This window comes from Leptodactylus fuscus, chromosome 8 (genome assembly GCF_031893055.1).
Source record: "Leptodactylus fuscus isolate aLepFus1 chromosome 8, aLepFus1.hap2, whole genome shotgun sequence".
Taxonomy (NCBI): domain Eukaryota; kingdom Metazoa; phylum Chordata; class Amphibia; order Anura; family Leptodactylidae; genus Leptodactylus; species Leptodactylus fuscus.
In genome coordinates, this window is record NC_134272.1 from 56473557 (window position 1) to 56501377 (window position 27821).

The 27821-nt window shown below is 42.0% G+C and overlaps 1 protein-coding gene across 2 annotated transcripts; it reads left to right on the forward strand.

The window, feature by feature from the left end:
- The first annotated feature begins 968 nt into the window (after positions 1 to 968).
- On the forward strand, positions 969 to 27355 carry CARHSP1 (calcium regulated heat stable protein 1). Of its 2 annotated transcripts, none has more exons than XM_075285008.1 (4): positions 969 to 1043; positions 22151 to 22351; positions 23604 to 23726; positions 26725 to 27355. In XM_075285008.1, exons 2-4 carry the CDS (start codon positions 22164 to 22166, stop codon positions 26885 to 26887), a joined length of 474 nt encoding a protein of 157 aa, XP_075141109.1. In that variant the 5' UTR covers positions 969 to 1043; positions 22151 to 22163; the 3' UTR covers positions 26888 to 27355. The 2 variants fall into 2 exon arrangements, with proteins under 2 accessions (XP_075141109.1, XP_075141108.1); XM_075285007.1 differs by lacking the exon at positions 969 to 1043 and adding an exon at positions 1065 to 1141.
- The last annotated feature ends 466 nt before the right edge of the window (positions 27356 to 27821 follow it).

Below are 27821 nucleotides of genomic sequence, written 5' to 3' on the forward strand. Positions count from 1 at the left end.
AAAAGAAGGGAAAGAAAAATCCTCCTTGCAGGACTTTTCTCTCCACCGATTTTAGGCGGCATCTATGGCAGAGTCTCATACAGAGACTTCAACGCAGATGTGTACCTAGCCTATGGGGGCATTCACACGATGTAACGTGGCACTGATTCTTGCACGATAACTCGTGTAAGGATCAGCGCTGCAAAAAAGAATCCCATTGACTTCAATGGGTTCCGTTTAGCGCACGTAACACATTGAAATTAATGGGAGGCTTTTTAACCCCTTGATTTCAATGTGTTACGCGCGTTAAACGGAACCCACTGAAGTCAATGGGATCTGTTTTTCAGTGCTGATCCTTATGTGAGTTATCGTGCCAGAATCAGCGCCGCGTTACATCGTGTGAATGCCCCCTTAGGCTAGGTACACATCTGCGTTGAATGCCCCCATTGTGTGAATGCCCCCTTAGTCGGGCAGGTTCTCGCCGAAAATCAATATGAAAAGTTTATGGGGTGTATAGTATATGGGATCCGGGGTGTCCACAGGTAAACGCTGTTCTAGCATATGGGCTCCACATCATTAGAATCCCCCAGTGGACTCGATGGACGTAGAGCCCGGTACTAGTGTGAACCCAGACTCAGTGACACTACACATACAATGGCCAGGTGTGGTGTGACCTGGTCTGAAGAAGGGTCTGTGGCCCCTGAGGGCTCCGAGTACAGGGTACCATTGTAGTGAGGCCACTATAGTTATCAGCTACTTGTGCTGGTTTCCGCCTCTCTTTCACCTCAGTCATTTCCCGCTGGTTACACTATGGCCACCCTCCATCTATACACGAGAGGATGTGGAGAAGGAGCTCAGGGCGCGCTCGTCACATAATAAGAGGAGGGGGAGACGTCATACTGCCTGCCCGGCCGGGAGGAGGGGGTGACTGGCCGTGATGACATGAGGGGGTGGTGTGGTGATGTCACAGGGGGAGGAGGAGGGCGGGAAAAAGCCCAGAGGGACAGTTTCTTGTGAGACAATTTGGGCGCTGACTGCGAGTTGTATTCTGCGCTAGCCCTGAGGTGAGTGAGTGCTAAGCGGCGGTGGCGGGTCAGTGTCTGACTGAACTTTACACATAAAGCTGTGAGGAGAGATCTGCTGCGGCCAGTCCGTGTATCAGGTAAGTGGTCCGGACTAGGGGGGATGACTGCTGCAAGTTACACGAGCTCGTCCGCCTCTGGGACCTCAGTGCTACACGTAGACGTGCTGGTCGGGGCTGACTGGCTTCTCATATAGTCTGTAGGGACTTGTAGGCGGACATGTTACTGTGGCCCTACAGGTGATGCGCTGGCGGTGCTGCAGCCACAGCTCATACATGGGGACACTAGGATGGCTGCTAGTAACTTTATTCTGTCTTCAGGTCTCTTCAGACCTTTCTTTATACAGCGCTGTGCATTTGTCTTATTATCTTCTTGTTTTTTATATGGTGACATCCTGTGTGAGGAAGGTGCAAATTCAAGGTGTGTGATAGACCTGACAGCCATAGCAATTAAAGGGAATGTGTCATGTTTTATTGTGGTTTCTATAACAAGGTTTAAAGGGATCTTGTCACATAATAATTATATATGTGTGCGTGTTAAAGGGGTTTCACAGACTTTTATACTGTTCCTAGGATAGGTTTGTTGGAGCTTCCATTGGGGGCCTGACACCTCGGACCCCACAGATCAGCTGTTTGCAGCCACTCTATGATTTTATGTTCATTGGTCACGTTACAGCTCAGTCCCATTCAAGACCATGGCCTGATTTTCAATAGGGTGAAAGGAAGAGGAATCTGAGACAGATGTCCGCCTCAAATTCCTTTTCATTTTATAGGCTGTGAATGGGAACTAAGGGTTTGATTGTGACGTCCCAGTGATCAAATCCCTAGCAATCATAAAAATGGAGGTCCCAAGTCCACCCTTTGACTCAAGAGGCAGTCTCTCATCCTGTTTGTTTCTCTATACATATATATGAGACTGTTGGAGAATAGATTACAGCATTGTCGTGTCTCTGGCAGTCTCATAGAGAAGCAGTAGCATACATGTATGACTGTTGTGCCTTCCAAATGGGAGACCTTGGGATATTCTTATCATTCTTATCTACAGTGTTGGCCAAAAGTATTGGCACCCCCGCAATTCTGTCTGATAATACTGATTTTCTTCCAGAAAATGATTGCAATCACAAAATATTTGGTACTATTATCTTCATTTAATTTGTCTTCAATGGAAAACCACAAAAAATTGTCAAAAAGCCAAATTGGCTATAATTCCACAGCAAACATAAAGGGGGTGGACAAAAGTATTGGCACTGTTTGAAAAATCATGTGATGCTTCTGTAATTTGTGTAATTAACAGCACCTGTTACTTACCTGAGGCACCTAACAGGTGGTAGCAATAACTAAATCACACTTGCAGTCAGTTGAAATGGATTAAAGTTGAATCAACCTCTGTCCTGTGTCCTTGTGTGTACCACATTGAGCATGGAGAAAAGAAAGAAGACCAAAGAACTGTCTGAGGACTTGAGAAGCAAAACTGTGAGGAAGCATGAGCAATCTCAAGGCTACAAGTCCATCTCCAAAGACCTGAATGTTCCTGTGTCTACCGTGTGCAGTGTCATCAAGAAGTTTAAAGCCCATGGCACTGTGGCTATCCTTAGATGTGGACGGAAAAGAAAAATTAAGGAGAGATTTCAACGCAAAATTGTGCGGATGGTGGATAAAGAACCTCGACTAACATCCAAACAAGTTGAAGCTGCCCTGCAGTCCGAGGGTACAACAGTGTCACCCCGTACTATCCGTCTGCATCTGATTGAAAAGGGACTGTATGGTAGGATACCCAGGAAGACCCCACTTCTTACCCAGAGACATAAAAAAGCCAGGCTGGAGTTTGCCAAAACTTACCTGAGAAAGCCAATAACGTTTTGGAAGAATGTTCTCTGGTCAGATGAGACAAAAGCTTTTTGGGAAAAGGCATCAACATAGAGTTTACAGGGGAAAAAAAGAGGCCTTCAAAGAAAAGAACACAGTCCCTACAGTCAGACATGGCGGAGGTTCCCTGATGTTTTGGGGTTGCTTTGCTGCCTCTGGCACTGGACTGCTTGACCGTGTACATGGCATTATGAAGTCTGATGACTACCAACACATTTTGCAGTATAATGTAGGGCCCAGTGTGAGAAAGCTGGGTCTCCCTCAGAGGTCATGGGTCTTCTAGCAGGACAATGACCCATAACACACTTCAGGTCAGCACTAGAAAATGGTTTGAGAGAAAGCACTGGAGACTTCTAAAGTGGCCAGCAATGAGTCCAGACCTGAATCCCATAGAACACCTGTGGAGAGATTTCATAATGGCAGTTTGGAGAAGGCCCCCTTCACATCTCAGGGACCTGGAGAAGTTTTCCAAAGAAGAATGGTCTAAAATTCCAGCCGAGCATTGTAAGAAACTCATTGCTGGTTACCGGAAGCGGTTGTTCGCAGTTATTTTGTCTAAAGGTTGTGCTACCAAGTATTAGGTTGAGGGGGGCAATACCTTTGTCTGGCCCATTTTTGGAGTTTTGTGTAAAATAATCAATGATTTTACTTTTTTTTTCATTCCCTTTTGTGTTTTTTCATTGCAAGCAAAATAAATGAAGATATTAATACTAAAGAGTTTGTGCTTACAATCATTTTGTGGAAGACTGAGTATTATCTGACAGAATTGCAGGGGTGCCAATACTTTTGGCCAACACTGTAAAAGATAAGGACCATATGTATCCTGAGAACATAGAAAGTCACCCAGGCAGCTCCAGTTAATGTCTGCTGTAATTCCTGTATTATTCAGGGTTTTAGAGGTAAATATATGAGCCACTTCAAAGACTTTTTTTTTTTTTTCCCCCTCTCTTTCCAACCAGGAAAGTCAGAACGTGCGGAATGAGAGACAAAGGGCAATGGAAAAAAGGATAAAATATTACAACACAGTCCCCAGGGAGTCACAAACTGTTCTGTTTCAGCAAGGCCAAGGATAAAAGCTTCTGATATGTATGTAGTGGTGTTCCCAGTTCCGGAGCTGAAATCTCAGGGAGATGTGTGTATATATGCCTAGGATCCCACTGTAAGCTGCAGTTTATGTACTGTGCTCCTTGAAGAGATCTAGATCACACCAAGGTGATAAGATGAGGGTATACCCTTTATATAATGCAGGTACTATCCCATGCATCTAGTTACAGACTTGCCAGATTTCTCACTGATGCTTGATGATGCCCGTGCTGTGCTTGGACGACTTGTGTAGCCGGCAGAATCTTTCCAGTGGTGTATGGGCATGGAAAACTTGCAACCTTTTATGAATGCAAAAGACTGCAAAGATTTTCCAGCTTGAGACATTCAGGGAAATGTATTAACCCATGTATGCCAGTTTTTTGGGCGTTAATAAGGTGTGTCTTTAGGATGCCTGGCCCATTCTTGCCAAAGATATGTCACATTCCCAGTTCTGCCCTCAGTTGTCACTTTTTGTGAATGCGGGTGAGGATGTCTCAGCCCGATACGTTTATTATAACTTGTGGCAGAAACTAGTGTGAGTTCTATTCCTGACTGTTGTGGAATTTTATTCTGGTGCACGGTTTGCACCCAATTTACTAAGAGGCTGTAGTCTCCTGATAACTCGGCCAGGCTTTTTGCCATTCCATTCATTTCTATGGAACTTCCAAAGAGAAACAGAATAGTGCTCACTGCTCAGCTATCATTGGCTGTCTGGTAGAGCTGAAGTGAGAAGCACATATTGGTCACATTAGGTACACCGGGCCCCTGTTTTTGTGATCTTTGAGGGTTGGAGTAGCTGGGCATGCACAGATCATCATTGCTTATCATTGGAAGCTTGGTATAACCTATTTAAAATCACTGGGAGGCAAGCCTCATGCGCTGGTTTCTTCTAATACGACCCCTCTTTTTTTTATGCAGTGTGCACAAGATTTATCACACTTAAGCTTATTTTAAAGGCTTTTACACAAGCCTCGTGACTTTGCTTTTTTGCCAGGAAAATTGTGTGTGGTTTCTGTAGTTTATGCGTTTTTCACATGCCCTTCTTTTTAAAAAGGCTCCAAAAAGGAACAATTGCAATCCAGCACAAGGAAAGAATAATAACCTCCCCCCAAAAAAAACATTGACATATGATATCATTGGAATTAAAATTTCCATGCAGTGAATTTATTGCAAAATTTATGACGCAGTTAGTTGATGTCAGTAACCGTGGAATTGCCTTGAAAATTAAAACTGGTACAAGTCTCCAGTTTGAGGATATGGAACATGTGCGGACAAATATTTCACATTCTGCAAATTCTGACTTCTCTGTACAAAGGAAGCTGTCAGAACGCTGACCAAGTCAGAAAAACTGCAGCACTGAAGTCTTCACCATGTACTGATCTTCTGCTATCAGGGACTCTCTGAGTCACAGAAACACGGGCCGCAAAATGGCACAGGAATTGGATCTGGCCTATCTGATGCAGCCGGACTGTGGGCCCGCACACAGGACCGTGAAAATCACAGTTTTGTGTAAGGAACCATAGAAAAGAATGGGTCAGTGTGCTACCCGCGATATACCTGGATAGCACACTGACCCACCCACGTTCGTCTGAATCTGGACTTACCCTTTGTATGCTCCTATGTACTGTAATGCTGCTTGCACGTGTGAAGTTGTAAAGCCTACTATATCAGTATCTTGCCAGCAGGGTTTGTGCAGCAGTCAGCACATTGATTCTCGCTTGCCTCTGCCTCCTGTGAAAACACATCTGCCATGTTTGTAGTTTGCTTTGGTTGGCTGCTCCGGCTCCCTGAAGACAGCTGTTTACTACAGCAATACTGACGTACATGTATATAGACTGCAAGGTTGTAGAGAAGGCAGAGCAGGTCCTTGGAATGACTTGTCGATGAGTGACATAATCGTCATTTGACATTTACAGAGAATGTCATCCTCCTTTCTGCAAACAAAATCTTATTAATTTGCTGCATGCCATTGACAGGTGACAAGTTCTGGGGATAGGAAATGAGATCTGCAGAAACCATGACCTTGCTTAGAGTTGTCTGTTGTAGCATTTTATGATGTGGCAGGATGTGCTAGTCTATACTGTCTTGTGAATCATAGGAATTTGCCATTGCCTGCGTACAGGTGTACACCTTAGAAAAGCAGCGTGGGACTGTATATATCTCAGGCAATGCGGAGTGAGGTTATTCAGTCTTAGAGAGCTGCAGTGCAGAAGGGCTGTCAGAAAGTGCATTATGTTACATAGCTATATCAAGTGTTATAAGTCACCTTGTATTTGTTGTACTGAAAGGTAACACTTCCTGTGGTTTACCAGTTTTGCTAATTTGAGTCAATTTACACATGGCAAATGTTGCAGAAAAGTTTGCAACTGCCCCATTCATCTGAATGGGACTTGCAGGATTCCATGTACTTTCCTCCAAACCATTCCCTCCAGATGATTGGGAACTGACTACTAGTAGCAGAGATTTCTGCCACCAGGGCTGTGGAGTTGGTAGTTCTGACTCGCTGTTCGACCTGCTGTAAAAAAAAAAAAAAAAAAAAAAAATCACTGGATGAAAGTGATCAAAACATTCATTCCCCCAGAATTGTATAAAGTTAGTACATCTGGCCCCACAAAAAAAGACACCTCATGGATCCCTGTACACAGAAATATATATTAAAAAAATTTAGTTCGTTAGTCACCAAATCAGTGATTTCTTTTTTTAAATTTTTTATATGGAGATAAAACATAACAGAAGCTACGGTATATAAATGTGGTATTTCTGGAATCCTACTGACTCTCAGAATGTGACATGTCATTTTGGCTGCACAGTAAACTCCGTGGATAATAAAGCCCATTTTTGAGAGAGTTTTTCTCTATTTCCACCTCATTCTGAACTTTTTTCCTAGCTTCCCAAAACATTATGTGGAAACAAAAAAAATGTATGCTATTTGGAAAGTGAGGATTAAAAACAAAAATCGAAAACTGGTGACAGCGGGAAGGAGTCAGTGCTTGCAGAGTAGGGCAGAACTGCAACTTTTTGTATCACTACTGAGTGACATAAAAGGTTTTTTTTTTATACTCATACAATAGAGGATTGATGTAATAGAATAGAGCAAGATGTAATAAAATAAGTAACATGACTACTCGTCTCAACTATTCGTCTACCGGTCCTTTCTGAGAGTGTCCAGTCCCTGCTGCTTTCTATTTGCGGTTCTCACATACAGGAAATGTATTATCTGCCAGTCACTGATAAAAATGTTTTTCTGCCTTCGCCAGTGATTGGCTTGGGATGTGTTCCCTATATTTTGTAGCAGAATGGTGGGGTATTGGTGGAGGTGAGTAGCCATGTTTTTTTTTTTTTTATCATGCCCCGCTGACCTCTACTGTATATAATAGTTACTTTAAGATCCCCTAAAAAGTATCTTTAATTATAAAACAGCTTTTCTTAAATAAATAGTACAAGGGAATATCCGAAGCAATGTAATTTATTTTTATTTTAACTTAGAAGTCTATGGAGAGGGTAGAGGGTCCTCGGGAAACAGCACGCGCACACACAAACACATACTGCAGCTGCTAAGCTCTGTAACATTTAGTAAATAAGAGAGTATGAATGAGGTAGTAAATCAATTACCAGCTGGCTGCAGCCTCATATCCCCCCCCCTCCCCAATAGCCTTGAGTTAAGGAAAGGAAAACAGCCTGATAAGTGGTGAAGGAAACATGACTCTTTAATAAGATATGTTAGTGTCTTATATACAGCTGTACTATTCTAGTAAGTTATGAAACATTGTTTTATGATTGGAGGTACGCCCTAACTAATAAACATTGTATACAACTCGGTGTAACTCAATAGTTAACATACTCTAAATTTGTAACTGGCCCTACCCTTAATCATAAATATATTGTTGAAGAGGACCTGTTACCGTTCCTAATACCTGTTTGTGGATAACGCTAAGTTCACACTTGCTTTAGTCTCACCGCCGTTTGGGTCCACTTGAGGACATGAAAGATGGAGAGCCTATCTGCTAAAAAAACGATGACCTGCAGACCCCATAGACTATAATGGGTTCTGCCGGGCATCAGTCGGGTTTCCTCTGTAAAGGAATTTTCTCTCCGCAGATTTTAGACTGAATCTGTGGCGGAAACTCCAATCCAGATGTGACGCTAGCCTTACTGTGTTCCCCTGAACAAACCATTTTGGAACATATTTTATTTTCAGATTGCTACATTTCTACTATTACTCATAAAATGTTATAAATAGACGACAACTGGGAGTGTATCTTCAGTAGACCACTGACCATGTCAGTCTGTGTCCCTTGTGCAAGGGGAATAATAATGTCCAATTTTCAATTTATCCATAAGTTTCTTGGAGGAATAACTGAGGAATGTGACTGTTTATATTTCATGAAGGCAGAGCATATAGAGCTGAAGATCTCCAGGCACGTGTTACTAGTTCTCTTTCCCACCATATATGTTTGCTCTGTGCTGTGTTTACATGGTAGGGATATGTGCTGACTATGTGGAATGGTTATCAGAGGCAGAGAGGACTGCTGGTGGCAAAGTGCATGTATGCCGCATGTATAACCTACTCCAGCCTTAGTATTATTTACTCTACTACAGTCCCAGTAGTCTTGGTATCTAGGTAGCTCTAGTTTTATTTTTTCTCTCTGGCTGATGTAATTCTATTACCACTACTAATAAAAAAACCGGCGAAGGCGTCTCATTACTGTAATCTCTGGGGTCGCTGCTGTTCTAGACTAAACCTGCAAAATGCTTACATTACAAATACTTGGTGTCAGGTCATCTGAATACCGTGCTACTAATAACGTAGGCTTTGTATTGTCTGTGGCCACTACTGTATGAATATTACTGCACAGACCTGGAAACTGTAAATGACAATAGTATATTATAGTACAAAATTGGCTGGCTTGTATGTGCGTGGTGGTATTTTTTTTTTTTTTTGCTTTGACTTTCCACTGCAGGTTTACAGGGCTGGAATCTGGAGAGGAATCTGAGGCAGTAGCTAGCCTAGGGCAACACTCACAACCAACATGGCACTGCAATGACCATCTGCAACAAAATAAAAGCATCATTCATTTAAATAGAAAGTTAGACAATTTTATGTGAACTTTTTTGGTTTTGCGATATATCATCTCATGTATCACAGTTTTTTTTTTAATTTTATTTTTTGCTAACGAGATTCATCAAGAATTTTAACCTTTCAGATCGAAGTTAAAATCCACAAAGACAAACATGGCCCTGGGTGTTAGAGCATTTCTGTAGTGGAAAATATGAAGGGAAGTGAACTAAGTCCCTCCGTCATTGCTCCATATTCCAAGTGGCAGCTTGTGATAAGATATGAATTGGACAAAGTCCACCTATGTTACACTCCGCAGCTACAAAATGCACTTCTATAGCCTGGTTTTACTCATGCTGGGAGGGTTTTCAACCAGATTCCTGAACTATCTCGTACCTACCTGATAACACAATAGATATAGGCTTGTGATGGAGAAACTAAAGACTGGCACTTGCGAAGTTGTAGATATGGCTGTTTTATTTATAATACAGACATCCCTCAAGTGACAATGTTGATTCCAGGATGACCATTGTTCAAGCAAGTTGAGGCCATTGTAACGTGAGACTAAATTGATTCTGAAAATTCTAAAATGTCACAAAAATATGTAATAAAAACTAAGAAAAACATTGAGAAAAAGCTTAAGATTAATAGAGATCTAGTAAATCCTTACACATAAGTCATATAGAGAAAGTGCTGAGGGTGGTAAATCACTTTCTGTGATAACAGGCACTTATTTAGGGTCCTGAAATGTGCACACAGTGCAGCCAAAAAATGACTGAACAAGTAGAACTGCCCTCTAGTGTTGAGAATCATGTCAGTGCATGGAGTCCGCTAAGGGCAAGTTTACACTACCGTAACACATGTCCGTTGCTCTCCTATTTAAGGCTGAGTTCACACAGGGTTTTTTGGGCCGGATTTTGACGCGGAATCAGCATCAGAATCCAGCTAAAAAAATCGCCTCCCCTCGAATTCAATGGGTTCCTTTTTCCGCGAGCGGTTTGTTGCCGCTCCCGGAAAAAGGAAGCAACATGCTTTTTTCTTCAGGCCGCTTGAAGACTCTCCCTCCCAACTAGGCCCATTCATTTGGGCCTAATCCAGATTGGAGTGCTGAGACTGGATGCGCTGCATCGGCATCCAGTCGTGGCTACCTGTTTTTTGGTCTCGAATCTGAGGCGGCCTCCGTGTCAAATTCCAGATCGAAAAACCCTGTCTGAACCCAGCCTTATAGGATAAGAGCAATGGACTAATGGCAGTAAAATGCCTGATACAGATGAAGCACCGTCCAATCACAACCCCCCAGAATGTCATTGGAAGGTAGAGATTATTATTAGAAAAAATCCTGGCTCTTGTCGTGTGTGTCTCGGGGGATAAACGGAAAAACTGGAATTGTGGGGCCACACGGTGGCTCAGTGGTTAGCACTGCAGCCTTGCAGCGCTGGAGTCCTTGGTTCGAATCCTGCCAAGGGCAAAAAAGCCATCTGCAAGGAGTTTGTATGTTATCCTTGTGTTTGTGTGGATTTCCATCCCATACAAAGACATACTGATAGGGAGCAAAAATGTACATTGTGAGCCCTAGATAGAGCTCAGAATCTACATAAAAGAAAAAAAAAACAAAGAATTAGCAAAGTCTTTAGGGAGAGAGGTTTTGTAGTTAAATTCACCTGCAATGACTGAAATGTATTTTTCCTATGGAAAATTGTTCTTTTGGCAGATATCACACTCTCATGGCATATATGACCCGTTCATTATTTTTGTTCCTTGCAATGTAATTGTAATGTAGCCTAGCAATAAAAAAAGCAAAATGTCAGGCTTACGGCAGACAACAAGTTAAAGTTTGTGTTGCTGAGAGAAATGTGATTTGTAGACTTGATATGTGGAAACTCGATCAGGAAACATTATGTGGATAGGAAGTGAGTTATGTGGCCATTATCCCTATTATTGCTGTTCAGATACATTATCCATACTGTCGATTATGTTCTTAATGAGAAGACTTACACATGCTCTAGCTTCAGGCCCTGGTACTGGAAGGGTAGCTTCCATTTTTAGTCAACACTTAGCTTTTCAGCTCTTAGTAAGGTCTTGTTGGACTATATCCTCTGAGCACAGGTGACTGGTACACTTCATGTGTGGGATAGAGGGGTTTGGTTAGAGGATATGTGTCTGCCGGAGGCCAGGAGATGAATTAGAGGGTAAGCAGCGAGTGCTCACTCAAGACTTTGTGCAGGTAATACACAATGTTCATGTATTAATACACACTGCTGTGCAGGTAATACACAATGTTCATATATTAATACACACTGCTGTTGACCCCAGATACGTTGCCTCCTTTATATATAAATGTTTATGGTTTTGTGGCTGGGGTGTTGAGACCAATAGTTCGATTTCAACGTAATATGATGGGCACCTTGCTAGACAATGGAGGTGCAGTACAGTATACTACATGTATGGGATAGATGGGTTTGTTCCCATAAGATTTCTAAAAGTTTTTTCCACCTGGTCTTTCCGTCAGTACATTTCTTATCTGGGAGAGTAGGTTTATACAAAACTTGCGTGCCCTTGTCTCTCCCTTTTCCTTTTTTGTTCCCACTCTTCCCCTTTTATGTATCATGTGTCTTCTCTCCCTCCCTATTTCATTCCCCTGCCTTGTTTTTTATTACATCATGAGCATATTTTCCATGCTGTTTACTACAGTTAACCTGTCGGCTACATGTAGCATCGGACGTTTCCCAAAATGGTATAAATAAAAAATACATCATACGGAAAGTACAATTTGTCCCGCAAAAGTTAAGCCCCCATACAGCTCAGTGAATAGAAAAATAAAAACGTTATGGCTTTTGCCATACGGGAGTAAAAAAAAAAATTGCTGCAACAGGAAAGGGTTAAGACCGTTTACTCAAATTCTTGCACTGTCTATAAATATAATGTAGATTGTACAAGGTTTGATAGTCCTAAGAAACCAAGTTTTCCACCCTTCCTCCCCCACCCTGAGCTTCCTGAGTACCGTTGTCCTTTTCTTCACTACATTGTGAGTGGCTTATACAGGAGTGAACCAGGCCGGGTGCCGCAGGGCATGAGTGTACCAGGGTACTGCTGTGCCTGACAATGGCACGCTTCATGAATTATAACATTATTATTTACTAAACAGCCTCACATTTACTGTTTGTTTCGGCCTCGGATCGAGAAAAAAAAAAAAAAAACGAGTATTAACCCTCATTTCAGTAGTGAAACACAACGTCACAATTTTTTCTTCTTCTCTATATATTGTATAAAAAAAGTTTCCATAAACCTAAAACTTTTAGGATGTGTTATTGAAGCACTTCCTACACCCGTGTGATTCATTTACACTAAGGTTAATATGCAGTATAGTTATCCTCACAAGCTGTATACCGTATTTACTGTCTTCAAGACTATATACAGGACTTGTAGGCTCTAACCTTTTTACTAAACGCTTGCGCTGCTATGAAGTACATCTGTCAGTGGTTTTGACCCCTCAGAATTGCTGAATTGGGATTTGGGTACAGAAACGAGAGCATTCCTTTCACTGCTGCCCCTACAAGCTCCGGATTGGACATCACTGTAGAGTCAAGGAAAGGGTTGAGGAGCATTCAGAGAGCCCGGACACGGCACTTACAGGGGCATCCTGCTTGGCACTTGGGAGAGTGACACACCATGTGCTTTATGAGTATTATTTCTCTCTGAAAGGTACAGTTTACACTGACTGACGCCCATAAAATGCTGTCAGCAGTTTTCTAGGAGTCAAAGCTGCTGACACACTACTCTTAAATAACAAATGGAGTAATACTTTAATCCCCTGTCTCTCCTGTGCTGCTGCTTCACCTATCGGTCTCTGTATCCTGGCCCCCAGCTCTGAAGCAGGAGAAGACTTGGTTCACTTACAAGATGCTAGGGGTGTCTCGCAAGACCAGGGCTTACATAATAGTACTTTTCAATGTGTAGCTTAGATGTTGCCATTACAAAAATCAAAGAAAAACTGACAAATGAAATAAAAAATCAAAACAATATCGTCAGTCATGTTTTCCAACATTGTTTCTGCAAATCTGAATAGTCTTCCGTAGTCTCTTTGCTGCAACTGTTGGACAACCATCAGCTTAGGCGCCGTTCCCACGGAGTAACACGCCACTCATTCTGACACGTCACGTGTTAGAGCGAGGCGCTTCAAAACAGATCCCATTGACTTCAATGGGTGCCATCTTACACGTCCTACACATTGAAATCCTCTGCTTAGTACTGTAGCTTTCTATCATTTCATGAATGGGACTGAGCTGCGGAACATCCATGAAACTCATAAATGTGACTGATTTGAAGCAAAAGGCCCTGATGGCTGTAGCTGTGTGAAACAGCTGATCAGTTGAGGTGCTGCTGATCTAGTTTTTGTTTCTGTAACCTCTTGACATAGACCTATTTTTATTTTTTATACCCAGTCTTCCAAAAGCCATAACTTTAATTATTTTATAACGTCGTATGAGGGCTTATTTTTTGCAAGACAAATTGTACTCGTTTGTGGCACATTTTTATTTTTCTAATGTATGATGTGTTGGTCACACTTCATTTTTTGGGGAGAGGTAAAGTGGCCAAAAAAACCTGCCTATAATGATATATTACATGGGATAAATGTGTGTGGTTTTGCAGGTTTGTGTAAAACAGTGGGCAAGCACACGGAGCCCATTATAGTCTATGGGGTCCGTGCGCTTTTACAGCACAGCGCTTGCAATTGCGAATGTATTCCGTCCAGGGGGTCTCCATGCGGACTGTAACCGGACGGAATACATACGCTAGTGTGAACCGACTCTAACTTTTTCAGGTAGGATTTTTGGCAGATGAAGGTAAATAACATAGGGATGTGAGGTTGTGTCGCCCTTCAGTTGTTTGCAGATAACATGTAGCCAGCGCACACCCCAGTGGTTATTACCGTTACACTGTTTTACCAGCTGTCACATTTTAGAATCCAAGCAACTGAGCTACAAGGTCGTGTAGAGACAAAATTTACTGACGTTGGAAGTAGTCGGCAGATTTTTATAAGCTGACTATAGTGTATGTCCTTAACACATCATCAGTTAGCAGCCCCTATAATGCTATAATGTACTGCAAATATTAGCTAGAGTAACTATTATGGGACACATAGGCTTTAGTGACTTTCATCTTAACTAGAAAATACCAGAATTTCATAGAGTTGCACTCACGAATGTGGAGATGACCTCTTTATTTGCTCAAGTTTAAAAGGAGTCTGTTGACTCCTAAATCTTTATTACACCAGGCATTGCATCATGTTCTTTAATTAAAGGGATTTTCTAAGCTTTTTGTGATTGACCTATCCATGGGATAGTCCTCAGTTACAGATCATCGGGTGTCCAACACTTAGGCCCCTGCTGATTGGCTGTTTGAAGAAACAGTGGCACTCTTTGAGCACTGCTTCTGCTTCACATGGCATGTGAAGCTCAGCCCCAATCAAGTAAATGGGGCTGAGCTGCAAAACCAAGTGCAACCACTATACAGTGTGTGGTGCTGTATTTGGTTTTCAGTGAAGAGACGGCAGCGCTCACCGGAACACTCTTCAGATAGATGATTGACAAAGGTCCTGGGTGTCTGATCTCTGTTCGGTGATCTATCCTATGCATCTAGGTCTTCAATCTGTAAGCCTGGAAAAGCCCTTCAAGCACAAGCAGACTCACATCTGCTTGTTCATTTGATGTCTGCAATTCTTAGAATCATTACTTTTATTCTATGTAAGCTGCTCGAAGCATCAGAAGTGTTGATTCCCTACATTGCTTTGTCTCCCTACCCAGCCCTGTTTGCATCAAACTCTGTACAGGGGGAAATATTAACTTTTATTAATGGTGCCAACATATTTTGCGGTGCTTTAGATATTGTCAGTTACTCTAAAAAAAGAACAACCACATGAGAAAAAATTCTTAAATATAAGAAATTTTATTTCATAATGCATAAAAAACATATAACATTACAAGGGGGGAAGTGAGACGTAAAAGACATCCACAAAAACACCATATATCTGACCAATAAGACACACAACTCCTCCAGGTATAATGTATCACAGTCAACTAGTGAGCATGGAATAATACAAAAGAAACTTGAATAATGGGGTATCAGCAACCTAAATAAATAAACAATACCTAAGGTGTGCCGAGAGATGAAGAGGATTTAGTATATTCAGGGGAGAAAAAGAACCCCAGTAAAATCATGTACCATCAAGGCACACCAAACGGTGATGTTACAAACAATCCAAGATCACATATTACAATAATTAAAGCATACCTTTCGAAGGGAGAGAGAGAGTGTCACGCACACCCGACGCACCTTTCAACTGTTAGAACAGGCTTCATTTTGGGTATACTCTTCCCATATCTGGCCTTTTTTTGCCTCTGCATTAATTGTATATTGTCAGTTACTCTCCCACAAAGGGAATGTAGATTGTGAGCCCCATCAGTATGTCTTTCGATTATGTGTGATGTGTTAAATTGAGATTTTGTGTATGCTATAGCTTAGAAAATCTGAATCTAAACACTATAAGCATCAGGTTATATACCGGGCTGAAGTGTGGTGCAGACTCTGAAGCTGGTGGCAGGTAATTCTACAACTTTAGAGTAGTGTGAATACAATGGAGTTGGTCAAAGGTGTCTGAGGACAAAAATTACAAACTCGCAAGTTGCCCCTTTTCCTTTTTCACTCTAAGGGTGCATTCACACTACGGATACGCTGACTGATTCTGAACGTTAAAACACGGCTCCTCAAAATGCTCAATAATGTTGAGGTCTGGTGATTGTGGTGGCCAGATGAGATGCTGAACTTCATAGAATGTTCCTCGGAAGATTCTTTAACATTTCTTGCTCTATGGATTGATGCATTATCATCTTGAAAGAAGGCATCTCCCTCTGGAAACAGTTCTTGTACTATAGGATGAATTTGGTCGGCCAAAAGTCCTAAATAGTGATGGCTATTAATTCTTCCATGAAGGGAAATCATTGGTCCGATGGATTTCCAAGAAATAGCTCCCCAGATCATCACTGAACCCCCGCCATGTATGACGGTTGGGAGAAGTCAGTCTGGATGAAATCATTCTTTTGGCTGTCTCCAAACGTAAACACGGCCAGAGGTCGGAAAAAGGGTAACGATGATTCGTCAGAGAAAATCCCATTTTGCCACTGCTCGAGGGACCATTTCTGGTGGTTTCTACACCACTCTAAACGCTTTGAAACATTTGTCTTTGAAAGCAGAGGTTTTCTAATTGCAGCTCTTCCGTGGAATCCAGATTTGTGAAGCTCCCTTCAAACAGTTTTTGTGGAAACTGGGTTCTGTACGTGTCTATTGAGCTCTGCAGTGATTTTAGGAGCTGCGGTCTTGCGATCCGATTTAACAATTTGCTTTAGAGTCTGACTGTCTCTCTCAGACAACTTCGACTTTTGACCAGACCTGTGCTTGGCTGAGGACGTTTTCCCTTCTCTTTCAAAAACAGTCATTATTTTTGAGACATTACCTCTTGAAACGCCAAACATTCGGGCACTTTCTGTTACACTAGCGCCTGCCATTCGTACACCAACAATTTGGCCTCTTTGAAAGTCTGAGAGGTCTGCCATTTCTAGAAGGTTATAACCTATTTCCTTAAATTTATGTGAAAAAAGGTAGTTCAAAAAAACATATCAAATAACAGAATAAAAAAAAAGTCAAGTTTTGATTGATTTGAACATGTTCAAACATTATGATGTTAAAAAGTCAAGTGTTTCCATTTTTTTTTGTCCACCCCCTGTATATATGCCTTTAGTGAATGTTGTGTTTATGTATGTGTTATCGATCCACCTCAGTGGATTGTGTGTATACAAGGATTCTTCCTGTTTGTCAGATTTTATTACTTTATAGCTTCCTGGGCAGCCAGGCATGGAGGAAGCTGACCTGTTATTGACTTCAACTCTATGAAGCCATACATGCTCCAGCTTTTTAGGATGAAGATGAGTTGTTCATCCCCCTCCTCAGGAAGTATGAGGAAGGGGTGCCCTGGCAGGGAGGCTTTGCTAAGCACAAGCTTAAAGGGATTCTACCTTTAAAACCTCTTTTTTTTTTTTTTTTTGTGGATAAGACGTTGGAATAGCCTTTAGAAAGGCTATTCATCTCTTACCTTTAGATGTGATCTCCGCCACGCCGTTCCTTAGAAATACCAGTTTTTACCGGTATGTAAATTAGTTCTCTGGCAGTGATGGGGGTGGGCCACAGTGCTGAAAATGCGATGGGGGCGTCCCCACTGCTGCTCGAGAACACAATCCTGCGACGCCTCTATCTTCGGCTGGATCCTTCCCTTCTCTGTCGTCTTCCTCCGACGCCTGCGCAGTTGGCTCTGCCATTGAGACACTAGTAGAGCCGACTGCGCATGCCTGCCGGCGGCCATTTTTGGGAGGCCGCTCTTGCTCTTGTAGTTCAATGCAGGAGAGGCCTCCCAAAAATGGCCGCCGGCCGGCATTCACACTTGCCTCTACTGGTGTCTCACTGACAGAGCCAACTGCGCAGGCGTCGGAGGTGACGCAGGAGGAAGACGACAGAGAAAGGGAGGATCCAGCCGAAGATAAAGGTGCTGCAGTGGGGACACCCCCATCGCTTTTTCAGTGCTGGGGCCCGCCCTCATCACTGTGCAATAACTAATTTGCATACCGGTAAAAAACGGTATTTCTAAGGAACGGCGCGGCGGAGATCACATCTAAAGGTAAGAGACGAATAGCCTTTCCAAAGGCTATTCCGACGTCTTATTCACAAAAAAGAGGTTTTAATGGTAGAATCCCTTTAAGAGTGCATGAGACCTAGACTAGACCTGTCTCTATTATTTGTTAATCCTCTCAGTCGTTTTTGAATTAGCCTGCTTTTATTGATATGCTAATTAGCCAGCACAGAGCACCAGAAGTTCACTGAGTACTGTGTGCTGTGTGTAAACAGGGGAGGTGAGAGCAGGGAAGGCTGATGAGTTATCGCCATCATCATTAGCAGCAGCCTTCCCTGCTCTCACCCCCCCTGTTTACACACAATACTCAGTACTGGCTCATTAGCATATCAATCTAAGCGGGCTAATTCAAAAACGGCTGAGAGGATTAACAAATAAAATGTGTGGAATAGCCCTTCTAAAGGCTATGCAAATATATGCTTAGTTAAAAATGAGTTTTCTCAATGATAGAATCCCTGTTAAGCTCAATTTACAGCGTGAATGAATGTTGAGGGCAAGATTAAGTGAGCTGATCCCTGACAGCCGCACCTGCGTCTTCTGCTGGGACAGCCCATACGTGACACCCACTTTTGGTGCTACACACCCCTGTCTGATGGCAAAGCCCTGCTGTTCCCTTTAAGGGCATTAATGCTCTGAATCTACCACAGTGATCCTACTTTTAGCTCACTTTGCTGTAATGATTTCAGGTTTCTGACTTCACTTAATGTCAGCATTAAACCTGTAATTTATGAGTCTTGTAAATCTTTGAGTTGCACTTATATGAAGAGTACAATAGGAGGCATTAACTGGCAGTTCTATAATGGATATATTGGAGATAAATGGAGTCTGTGTGTGTATGCAGCAAGGTGATGTATTTTCCGGGTTTAAAGCTCCATGTATACATGTTTTTTATGGCTAGCACACAGAGCCATTTTTTTTATGGCCCCATACATGCCTGTGTATTATGACTGCCCCATATAGGGGACTGTGAGCCTTAGGATAGGTCCTATTCCTATCTGTTTTGTGGGCAAGATATAGGAAATGAACGGGCCTGGGCAGCACACAGGTATCATCCATGTGCCATCTGTGCTTGTTTCCCATGGACCCTATAGTTATACTGTAGAGCTCTGTAACTAAGACTGCATGTAGAAGTCTAAATATACATCTTGAATTTTTCCATTCTATTATATACAGTAGATGGTTTGTGAGCTACAACTTAACCCTAATGACCAGAACCATGTTCTGTTGTAGAAAATATAAAGGTTTAAACATTTTTGCAAATATAAATCATTTTAAAAAATTTGCTGAACTTTAACGATTCTCCAATAATTTATTTTTTTTTTTGGTGACAGTCTTTTTTGTTTTGATTGCTAATAGATATGACCATGAATGCAGGAACTTCACTATTATTATTTTAAAATAATAATTATTTTATTTATTTTTTTATACTATATGAATTATGAAATCCGTGTTTCTGGAAAAGCTCCATGCACAGGCAGGTCATAGACTTATGGTGAATGGTTCAGTGTCATTGAGCCCAGATCAGGGCTTGTATAACATGGACTATGTTATATCCACATGGATCAGCCTTTCTGGCTTTTGCCCATTCTCACACAGGGCTTCAGCAGGCAACTTGCTAAATTGTGGTTTCTTCAGACCACACAACTTATTTTGCTGCCTTTGTCCCTGTATGTTCTGCTTTTCAGAGCAGTATAGTAGGTCTGTATGGCTTATTTCTAGCTATGTATACATGACTTCCCACTATACAGGGATACTGATGCCTTACTTTATCTACACAGGTTCCCCTCACAGTATGTTTGATTTCCTGTTCCCTTGTGTGTATCCTCTGTTCTCTTGGCTCTGCATTTTACATGACACAATGTATCAGCCTGCAGAAGAGACACTTTAGTTGTTGTGTTGTATCCGATAATCCACCATCATTAGTGTAATTGACTGGTGAACTTTTGCTGGTGCTCATGAAATCTGCCATTCAGCAGTTATATCGGCCGCTCTCGTGTTACATTTTGGATGCGACTACTGTAACTTCATAGAAAGAGAGGATTAGGCAGACCTATTGTTATGGAACATCTCCCATTCCGGCTGCCCACTCTCCATGTGTGCTGATTAAAACCTTCCATTACATGACGCCATCAGACGGCGATTTCTGATCCAGTTTCCCATGCCAAATAAATTAACAAAATCTACATAACCCTGGCAGTTATTCGGACCATATTTTAGTAACATTTAGAGTGTATTGAAAATGACCGTCCCTGTCCCCTCGCTATAGTTTTCAGAAGAATTAGCTTTTCCAATGGGTACATTGCTTTAATTTAGGGATCTCTCCTATTGTATTATTAAGACCCTATTAGGATATTGCTGTTTACAGAAAACTCCCAGCAGACACCAGAAGTCTCTATTTCTTGGCGTCCTTAAATAGGTGCGGATTCCGACTCATTTGGATTTTTTTTTTTTTTTTTCTGTGGCTTCAATCCCTGTAAAGTATGGAGCTGATCCTTGTGGGCGCTGCCTGTCTGTCCTCACTGATCGGAGATTTATGGCCTATATCTGTTGCTGTTTGACCTCTTCCTGCGAATCCCATGCCCACTTTGCCGTAAACACTGCAGCGAGGATATGCTGCCACTTCCAAAACGGGTGCGGTTTTGGGAATCGCAGAATGTCAATTATATCTACAGAAACAACGGCGGTTTCCCCATAGGTAGAATTGTTACAGAAAGTTCGCAGAGGAAAGCTCAGCAAACTTTCTGTTTAAAGGGCTGCAGGAAGAACCGCGATGCGTTGCGCTGCTGGTTGTCCCGTGGGGCCTTAGCCTAAAACAGTTTTTGATAAATACATGTGAATAAATGAAACCTTGTAATATGACAAATGACAAACATTTGTAATGCGCTTTTCTCAACGGGACTCAAAGCTGAGTGAGCGCTGTAGAGTATTGTAGTCAGTGGCTACTATAGAGACGCCACTATAATACTGTAAAATACTGGAGATAAACTTTTCTATACGGAGACTGATTTTGACCCTACTTTATTTTGTAATATAATGCTGTGCGACCGTATAGAATAAGACAATAGATCAAGGAACTTGCCAGCTGCAGCAGTCTCTTCCTTCCCTTCGTCTCCATAGATTTCTGTGTGTAAGGCCTCTTGCAGACAACTGGGGCCGTGGCCAGTGTGCTATCTGTGTATTTCGTGGATAGCACACTGACCCATTCGTTTCTATGGGCCCATACACATGTCCGTGAATTACACGGTCATGTGTGGGCCGACAGTCCAGGCCTCAAAATATAGAACAAGTCCTATTTTGCGTCCCTTGCCTCTATGGCTCCTATTCATTTAATGAAAGGGGCCGCAGAAGCCCGGTCAATGCTCGGTCAGTGGCACACAGGTGACAGCTGCGTCTCTCCCGTGCCGTTAATTCATGGCCGTCCAGAAGCACACGTTGGTGTATAACCAGCCTAAGACTAGATATGAGTGTAATGCCATTTTAATTGAGGGGCTGAGTGGTGGAGAGAAGATGAGCTGTGTGATAAGTGGAGAAGGAAACCTTATGTAATTAGATGCATTACAGCGCATCTTATATTCCTTACTAGCTTCTGCCCGCGACTTCGTCTGCGGGTTGTTGGCGTCGATGATTCGCCTATATTAAGCAAATTGCTGCCGTCGATGGGTTGCCTGCTCTGGCGTTTTGACAGCTCTTAAGCTGTCCTGCTGCTGAACTCGCACCGTGCCTGTCATTGTTCCGGTATCTCAGCAGCTCGCTGGGACGCCATATAATGATTGTGTTGTTGGCGTTGATAATCCACATGCTCCGGCGTTTTGGTCAGCTGTCAAGCTGGCCTGTAGCTGAATTGGTTCCTCGCGCTGTGCCCGTGATTGTTCTGGCATCTCAGCAGCTCGCTGTGAAGCCATATAATGAGCGTGTTGTTGGCTTGTTGTATGTGTGGAAAGGGGAGTATTGTGTCATTTTAATGAATGTGAAGATCCCTTTTGACAAATCTCATAAAGCTGTAGAGTCCCCTTTGCAACTCGTCTTGTCTTGTCTTGTTTAGTCTAGTCAAGAATCATTGAAAACCTACAAAAAAAATCTGGTGTTAGAAGGAGAGTGAAGTTTTACTTCTTGAGAACAGTTCTTGAAAATGCCCTTAATGACTGCGCAGATGGCTGAATAAGCATGGCTATGTTCTCTAGCGTTGCTGCAGATCCATTATGAATGAAGCATGTTAAGTCAGAAATGTTTATTTCATTAGCTCCTGCTGGTGGTGAATAATATAGGATGGTTCCTTTATGTGTAACCTTTAAGAACGTGTTGAGTGAAGGCCATGCATATATTTTGTCTTTGTTCCTATGTGTTTCAGATAAGAAGCAGAAATGTCATCTGACTCAACTTCACCTGTTACCGGCACATCAAGTGAATCGCCGGTATCTCCGCAATCTCCAGAGTCTCCGAAGAACCTTAATATACCAGGCCCTCGGCGAGTAAGAGATCGCTCTCCATCTCCTATGAGACATCTTATACCCAGTCCACTCCCAACTAGACGTACAAGAACATTTTCTGCGTGAGTCTAAGTGGTGTTTTTAGGTGGTAGAAGCTCTTCATGTCAATAACAAAAAGCCATCACCATATATCGCTACATGCTAATGAACTATATACATGCTAAACCTTATCTGCTACGACCTCTAATTGCTGCAAATTAAATAAGACGAATGTTTTACAAAATGAACTGCACAAAGTTAAAAAAAAAAAAAAAAATCTATTTCAATTACATTTTTTTCAGCTCTTAGGGGGCTTGAAACAGTGATGATTAGATCACGTGTACCATAGACTTCAATACTACTGTATTTCGGCCTATTGTAAAATTTTTGCATAACTATACTTGGAGCCTTGCAGGGAGGCAGAGTCGTGTACTGTACTATCAGCTTTCATGTTCTGTGCCCTGGGTGAAGAGATATCTGTGCTGGTACCGTAGCTCTTCACCGTCAGAAGTGTGTTCCTTACAGTCAGTCAGGAATGTCCTTCCTCACAGCAGAGCCTATAGCACTGTAGTGTGAGAGCGGGGAGGAACGCCCCTTCCCCTCCTGATAGTACTCATCCAGTGTTCTCACAGTTCAGCGCTATAGGCCCTACTGTGAAAGGCATTCCTGACTGTCAGAAACACCCTTCTGATGGTGAAGAGCTACGGTACCGGCACCGATAGCTCTTCACTGGGGGCACAGAACATGAAAGGCGATAGTGCGCTGGGGCACATGCGGTATATAAAACCGCATGTGCCCCAGGTGGTGAAAGGTCCTCCTTAATAGAATAAATAAATCACCCTCTCTCTGTCTTGCATAGTTTGGTCAGAAATGTCTGAAAGCAGGTTGTAGATCCTTTATTTGAGAGGGGGGGGGGGGGAGATATTGGGGCGCAGGGCATTGTGAAAGGATACTGTGAGATGTGTCTATTGATATTGCGTGTGGTGGGTGACATCCTATATTTACTCGGGTAAGTGCCCTGCAGATCTCTGCATATATTGATCTACATTGATTCTACTGATAACACTACTACAACATTTGTTTTGTTGTAACTGGGGCAAACTCCATGTTCATTCAAATGGGATGTCATAAAAGCTTTTGTAGGTGTCCTAATGCTTTGTCCATAGAGTGTATTTTATTCTTATTTCATTTTAATTTTCTCATTAACATATGCATTATGGTAATCCTTTATAGGACGGATCTAAAAGGCATTTTATGGACCACACTGACTGAGGTTTTTCAACTTTGCATTGTATGAGTTTTGCTGACTTTTTGCACCTTCCTTTTTTCTCACAGAACTGTACGAGCATCTGAAGGACCATTGTACAAAGGAGTTTGTAAATCCTTCTCCCGATCTAAAGGCCATGGCTTCATAACCCCCGAAGATGGAGGACCAGATATATTCGTACACATTTCTGAGTAAGTAACCTTCCTCCATAAGGAATGTGAGACGTGTATCATCTGAGCATGTGTATGGTCATACAATATACAGTGGTTAACTTGACACCTTCATTGGTCATCTTTTATCTTCTAAAGGCATTGTGGGAAATTGGACTTTTAACGCTTGTTCCACTTCAGTGCCTGTTGCCACATTTACATTCATTATTAGCTTTGGACTTGCTGACTAGTCTAAGATTGATAGCTCTTCTTTAAATCCTGTAGAGCCGGGAAGCAAAAGCCTATTATATCTGTTTAATGATGGATCCGCATCAATTATGTATAAGGTCATAAACCTACAATTGTTGTTATATCCACTATTTCATGTAGTATAAAGATTGTCTATATAAGTCATTGTCAGGTATATGAAATATATATATAAATATTTTATTTTTTTTAACTTTTCCTTGATTATGTTTTAAAAAAAAAAAATCAGTCAAAATCTGTATTCATATCGAAACTGAGTCACACTGCGGAGGCTTGTAACACCGAGAAGCTTGGTTGTGATATTCTAAAGCTCAGAATCCTCTATGTGCTTTAGAAGCAGAGCCATCAGCAGAGTAGACAAGTCTGAGAATAGGAACTGCAGATAAAGCTCCCAAACCTCACTATATCTTTAAGTGCTTGTGTCTCCCCATCTATTGCATAGATATTACAACAACACCAGAAACCTGGTTCTAGGTGCTACAGAGCCCAACATATTGGCACCTGACGTGATCACTCCCTCCTCCAGCCTCCCTTTAACTATCTGCCATTCATATGGATTTACAACATAACTTTTATTCTTGGTCAAATTATCTTTAAAAAGACAAAAAAAACTGTCCAGAGGAATAGGAAATAAAAACAAATACTGGATTCTGTATATATAAAGTGAAGCTTGTCCATAGCAAGTATTTAAAAGGGTTCACTTATTCACAAAATAGGTAATTAATATGTGATCTGTTCTAGCAGTGGACGAGGATCATGTGCCATCTTTTCTATGCAAGTAATAGGAGCAGCACTGCAATGCCTAAAAACTACCCCTATACAGAGGATGGGTGTGCCGCATTAGCTGAATAGAAAAGCCAGCTTGTCCACTGCTTTAAGGGTGCGTTCACACAGAGGAAAATGGCGCTGAATTTGGTGTGGAATCCACATCAGATTCAGCGCTGAAATAAAGCCTCCCATTGACTTCAATGGGTTGCTTTTTAATCCCTTCCCGCCAATGGCATTTTTTGATTTTCGTTTTTGACTCCCCTCCTTCTAAACCCCATAACTTTTTTATTTCTCCGCTCCCAGAGCCATATGAGGTCTTAATTTTTGCAGGACAAATTTTTCTTCATGATGCTACCATTAATTATTCTATATAATGTACTGGGAAGCAGGAAAAAAATTCAGAATGGGGTGGATTTGAAGAAAAAATGCATTTCTGCGACTTTCTTACGGGCTTTGGTTTTACGGCGTTCACTGTGCAGCCAAAATGACATGTCCCCTGTATTCTGTGTTTCGGTACGGTTCCAGGGATACCAAATTTATATGGTTTTATTTACATTTTGACCCCTAAAAAAAATTCCAAAACTGTGTTAAAAAATTTTTTTTCTAAAAGTCGCCATATTCCGACGGCCGTAACTTTTTATACTTTTATACTTTTTTTTTTTTTTGCATTTATTAGACCCCCTAGGGGTGTTGAACCCCAGGGGGCCTGATCACTAATGCAATGCATTACAATGCTAATGCATTGCAATGCATTGCAAAAAAGCATCCTTTCTTTTGCAGGCTGCATAGACCAGCCTGCAAAAGAGAGGATTTGCAGACAAGCCTGGGAGCCTGTACAAGGCTCCCAGCTGTCATGGCAACGGGACGTCAGCCCTGGAGCATGCTCAGGAGCCGGCGATCCCGGCCAAAATGGCGGCGCCCATGCGTTGCCGGGAAAACGGCGCCTCTGGCGCCTTTGACCGCGGCGCCGGAGGGGTTAATGCCTCCGATCGGTAGACACCCGACACATCGCCATATCGGTAGACACTATGACACATCGCCATAGTTACAGACCCGACATGCGGCGTACTATTACGGCGCATGTCGGGCAGGGGTTAAGGAACCGATTGAAGTCAATTGGAGGCTTTTTTTTTTTTTTTAGCACTGAATCTGACGTGGATTCCACACCAAAGTCAGCGCCACTTTCCTCCGTGTGAATGCACCCTAAGGCTCAGTGCACGCGGATTTTTTTTGGCGCTGATTTTGATACTGAATCTGCCTGAAAATCTGTCAGCTTAGATGGACAGCCATGTCTTAGTAGATTTGCAGTTGTAGAATACTTTTTCTATTTTTGGATGATGGATTGAACAGTGCTCCTTGGGATGCTCAAAGCTTGGGATATGTTTTTATAGCCTAAGGGTGCATGCACACTACGTAACGCCGGGCGTGTATGAGAGCCGTACACGCCGGCAGTACAGCAGACTGCCGAACACTTCCCATTCACTTCAATGGGAGCGCTCGTAACAGCGGCGTTTACGAGCGCTCCCATTGAAGTGAATGGGAAGTGTTCGGCAGCCCTGCTGTAACGCCGGCGTGTACGGCTCTCATACACGCCCGGCGTTACGTAGTGTGCATGCACCCTAACCCTGCTTCTCCAACTTCTCCACAACTTTATCTCTGACCTGTCTGGTGAGTTCCTTGGCCTTCATGATGCTGTTTGTTCATTAGTGTTCTCTAACAAACCACTGAGGTCTTCACAGAACAGGTGTATGTATACTGAGACTAAATTACTCAGCTGGACTCTATTAACTCATTATGTGATTTTGTCACACAATGGATTTTATTTAGGGCTATCTGAGTACAGGGGGCTGAATACTTTTGCATGTCAAACTTTTCAGATTTTTTTTCTTAAACTTAATTTTGTGTTACGTGTTACTGATGACCATAATACAGTTGCATTTAAAGGCATTTTTTAAATTAAAAAAAAAAAGCAAAAATAAAAACTATTTTTTGCTTACCTTGACAGTATTGAAGGAGAATATGTCCCTGTGGAAGGCGATGAAGTAACTTTCAAAATCTGCACCATTCCTCCAAAAAATGAGAAAAAACAGGCAGTGGATGTAGTGATAACTCATCTAGCACCAGGAACGAAGCACGAGACATGGTCTGGACATATCATCACTTCTTAGGTGCCTAGAATCAGCATCATTTTATGTTTGTTTGTTTTTACTTACCGTAACATTCATTCTTGTCTTTGCCATAAAGCTATAAACATTCCCACCACGGATGCACTGGATTCTACGTTTTATGGTTTCTCTACACACTGCCTTATTTTCCATAGATTTGTATTATACAAAATGTAATATATAAGTCTTAGGGGTTGTAATATATGGCCCCCTATGATGAGACTCCACTCAAGTCCAATCCAGAAGGTTGAATTATAAAGGCTATCGTTGGTAGAAAGAAATAGAGCGGCATTTGAGAAGTAGACAAAACGTAGCGCCACACTTGTAGTTTAGTTGGTTTTTCGCCTCATACTGTTTACCATGCACATCCGTGACTTACAGAGTGCTATTCTGATGCATACGGAGTAACCTAGGAGTGTGGAACTGTTTTACAGTTTGTTGTCTTCAATAAGTTACATTTTATGTAATAAAGGTCTGTATAAATTTAAGGATTTGGTCTCTGAGGTTTCATTTAGTTGAAATTAAAACGTCTAAACTGTGAAGTTTCAGGTTCTTACAGGTGCTGTAACACTTTGCAGATTCTATCCCAGTTATTTGGCACCGCAAAACACATTTTGCTGTATAATACATTCTAGCCATCTTTAGCACATGCATCACTTTTTACATTATGCTAATTATTTTTCTTTGTACTCGTGTCTCCTTCGCTGATAAGAGATGGCTATATAAGAAAAGAATGCTATGTGCATGTAGAGGCCTTATACAGCACATTAGCCATAATGTCAAATAATAAAGACTATAACCTCTGGTCTGTACCACACACACCAGATATTTGGAATTTACTGTTTGCAGGGAGTTTCTCACCAGATCCCAGCACAGCCACTCAGCCCCACAGATGCGTTAGGTGTCATACACAACCACCATAGTTTTATCTGCAATT

Coding starts and splice junctions, on each gene's coding strand:
- CARHSP1 (XM_075285008.1), top strand. CDS start 22,164: ATGTCATCTGACTCAACTTCACCTGTTACCGGCACATCAAGTGAATCG. Junction 22,352..23,603: donor CGTACAAGAACATTTTCTGC/GTGAGTCTAAGT, acceptor TTTTTCTCACAG/AACTGTACGAGCATCTGAAG. Junction 23,727..26,724: donor ATATTCGTACACATTTCTGA/GTAAGTAACCTT, acceptor TTACCTTGACAG/TATTGAAGGAGAATATGTCC.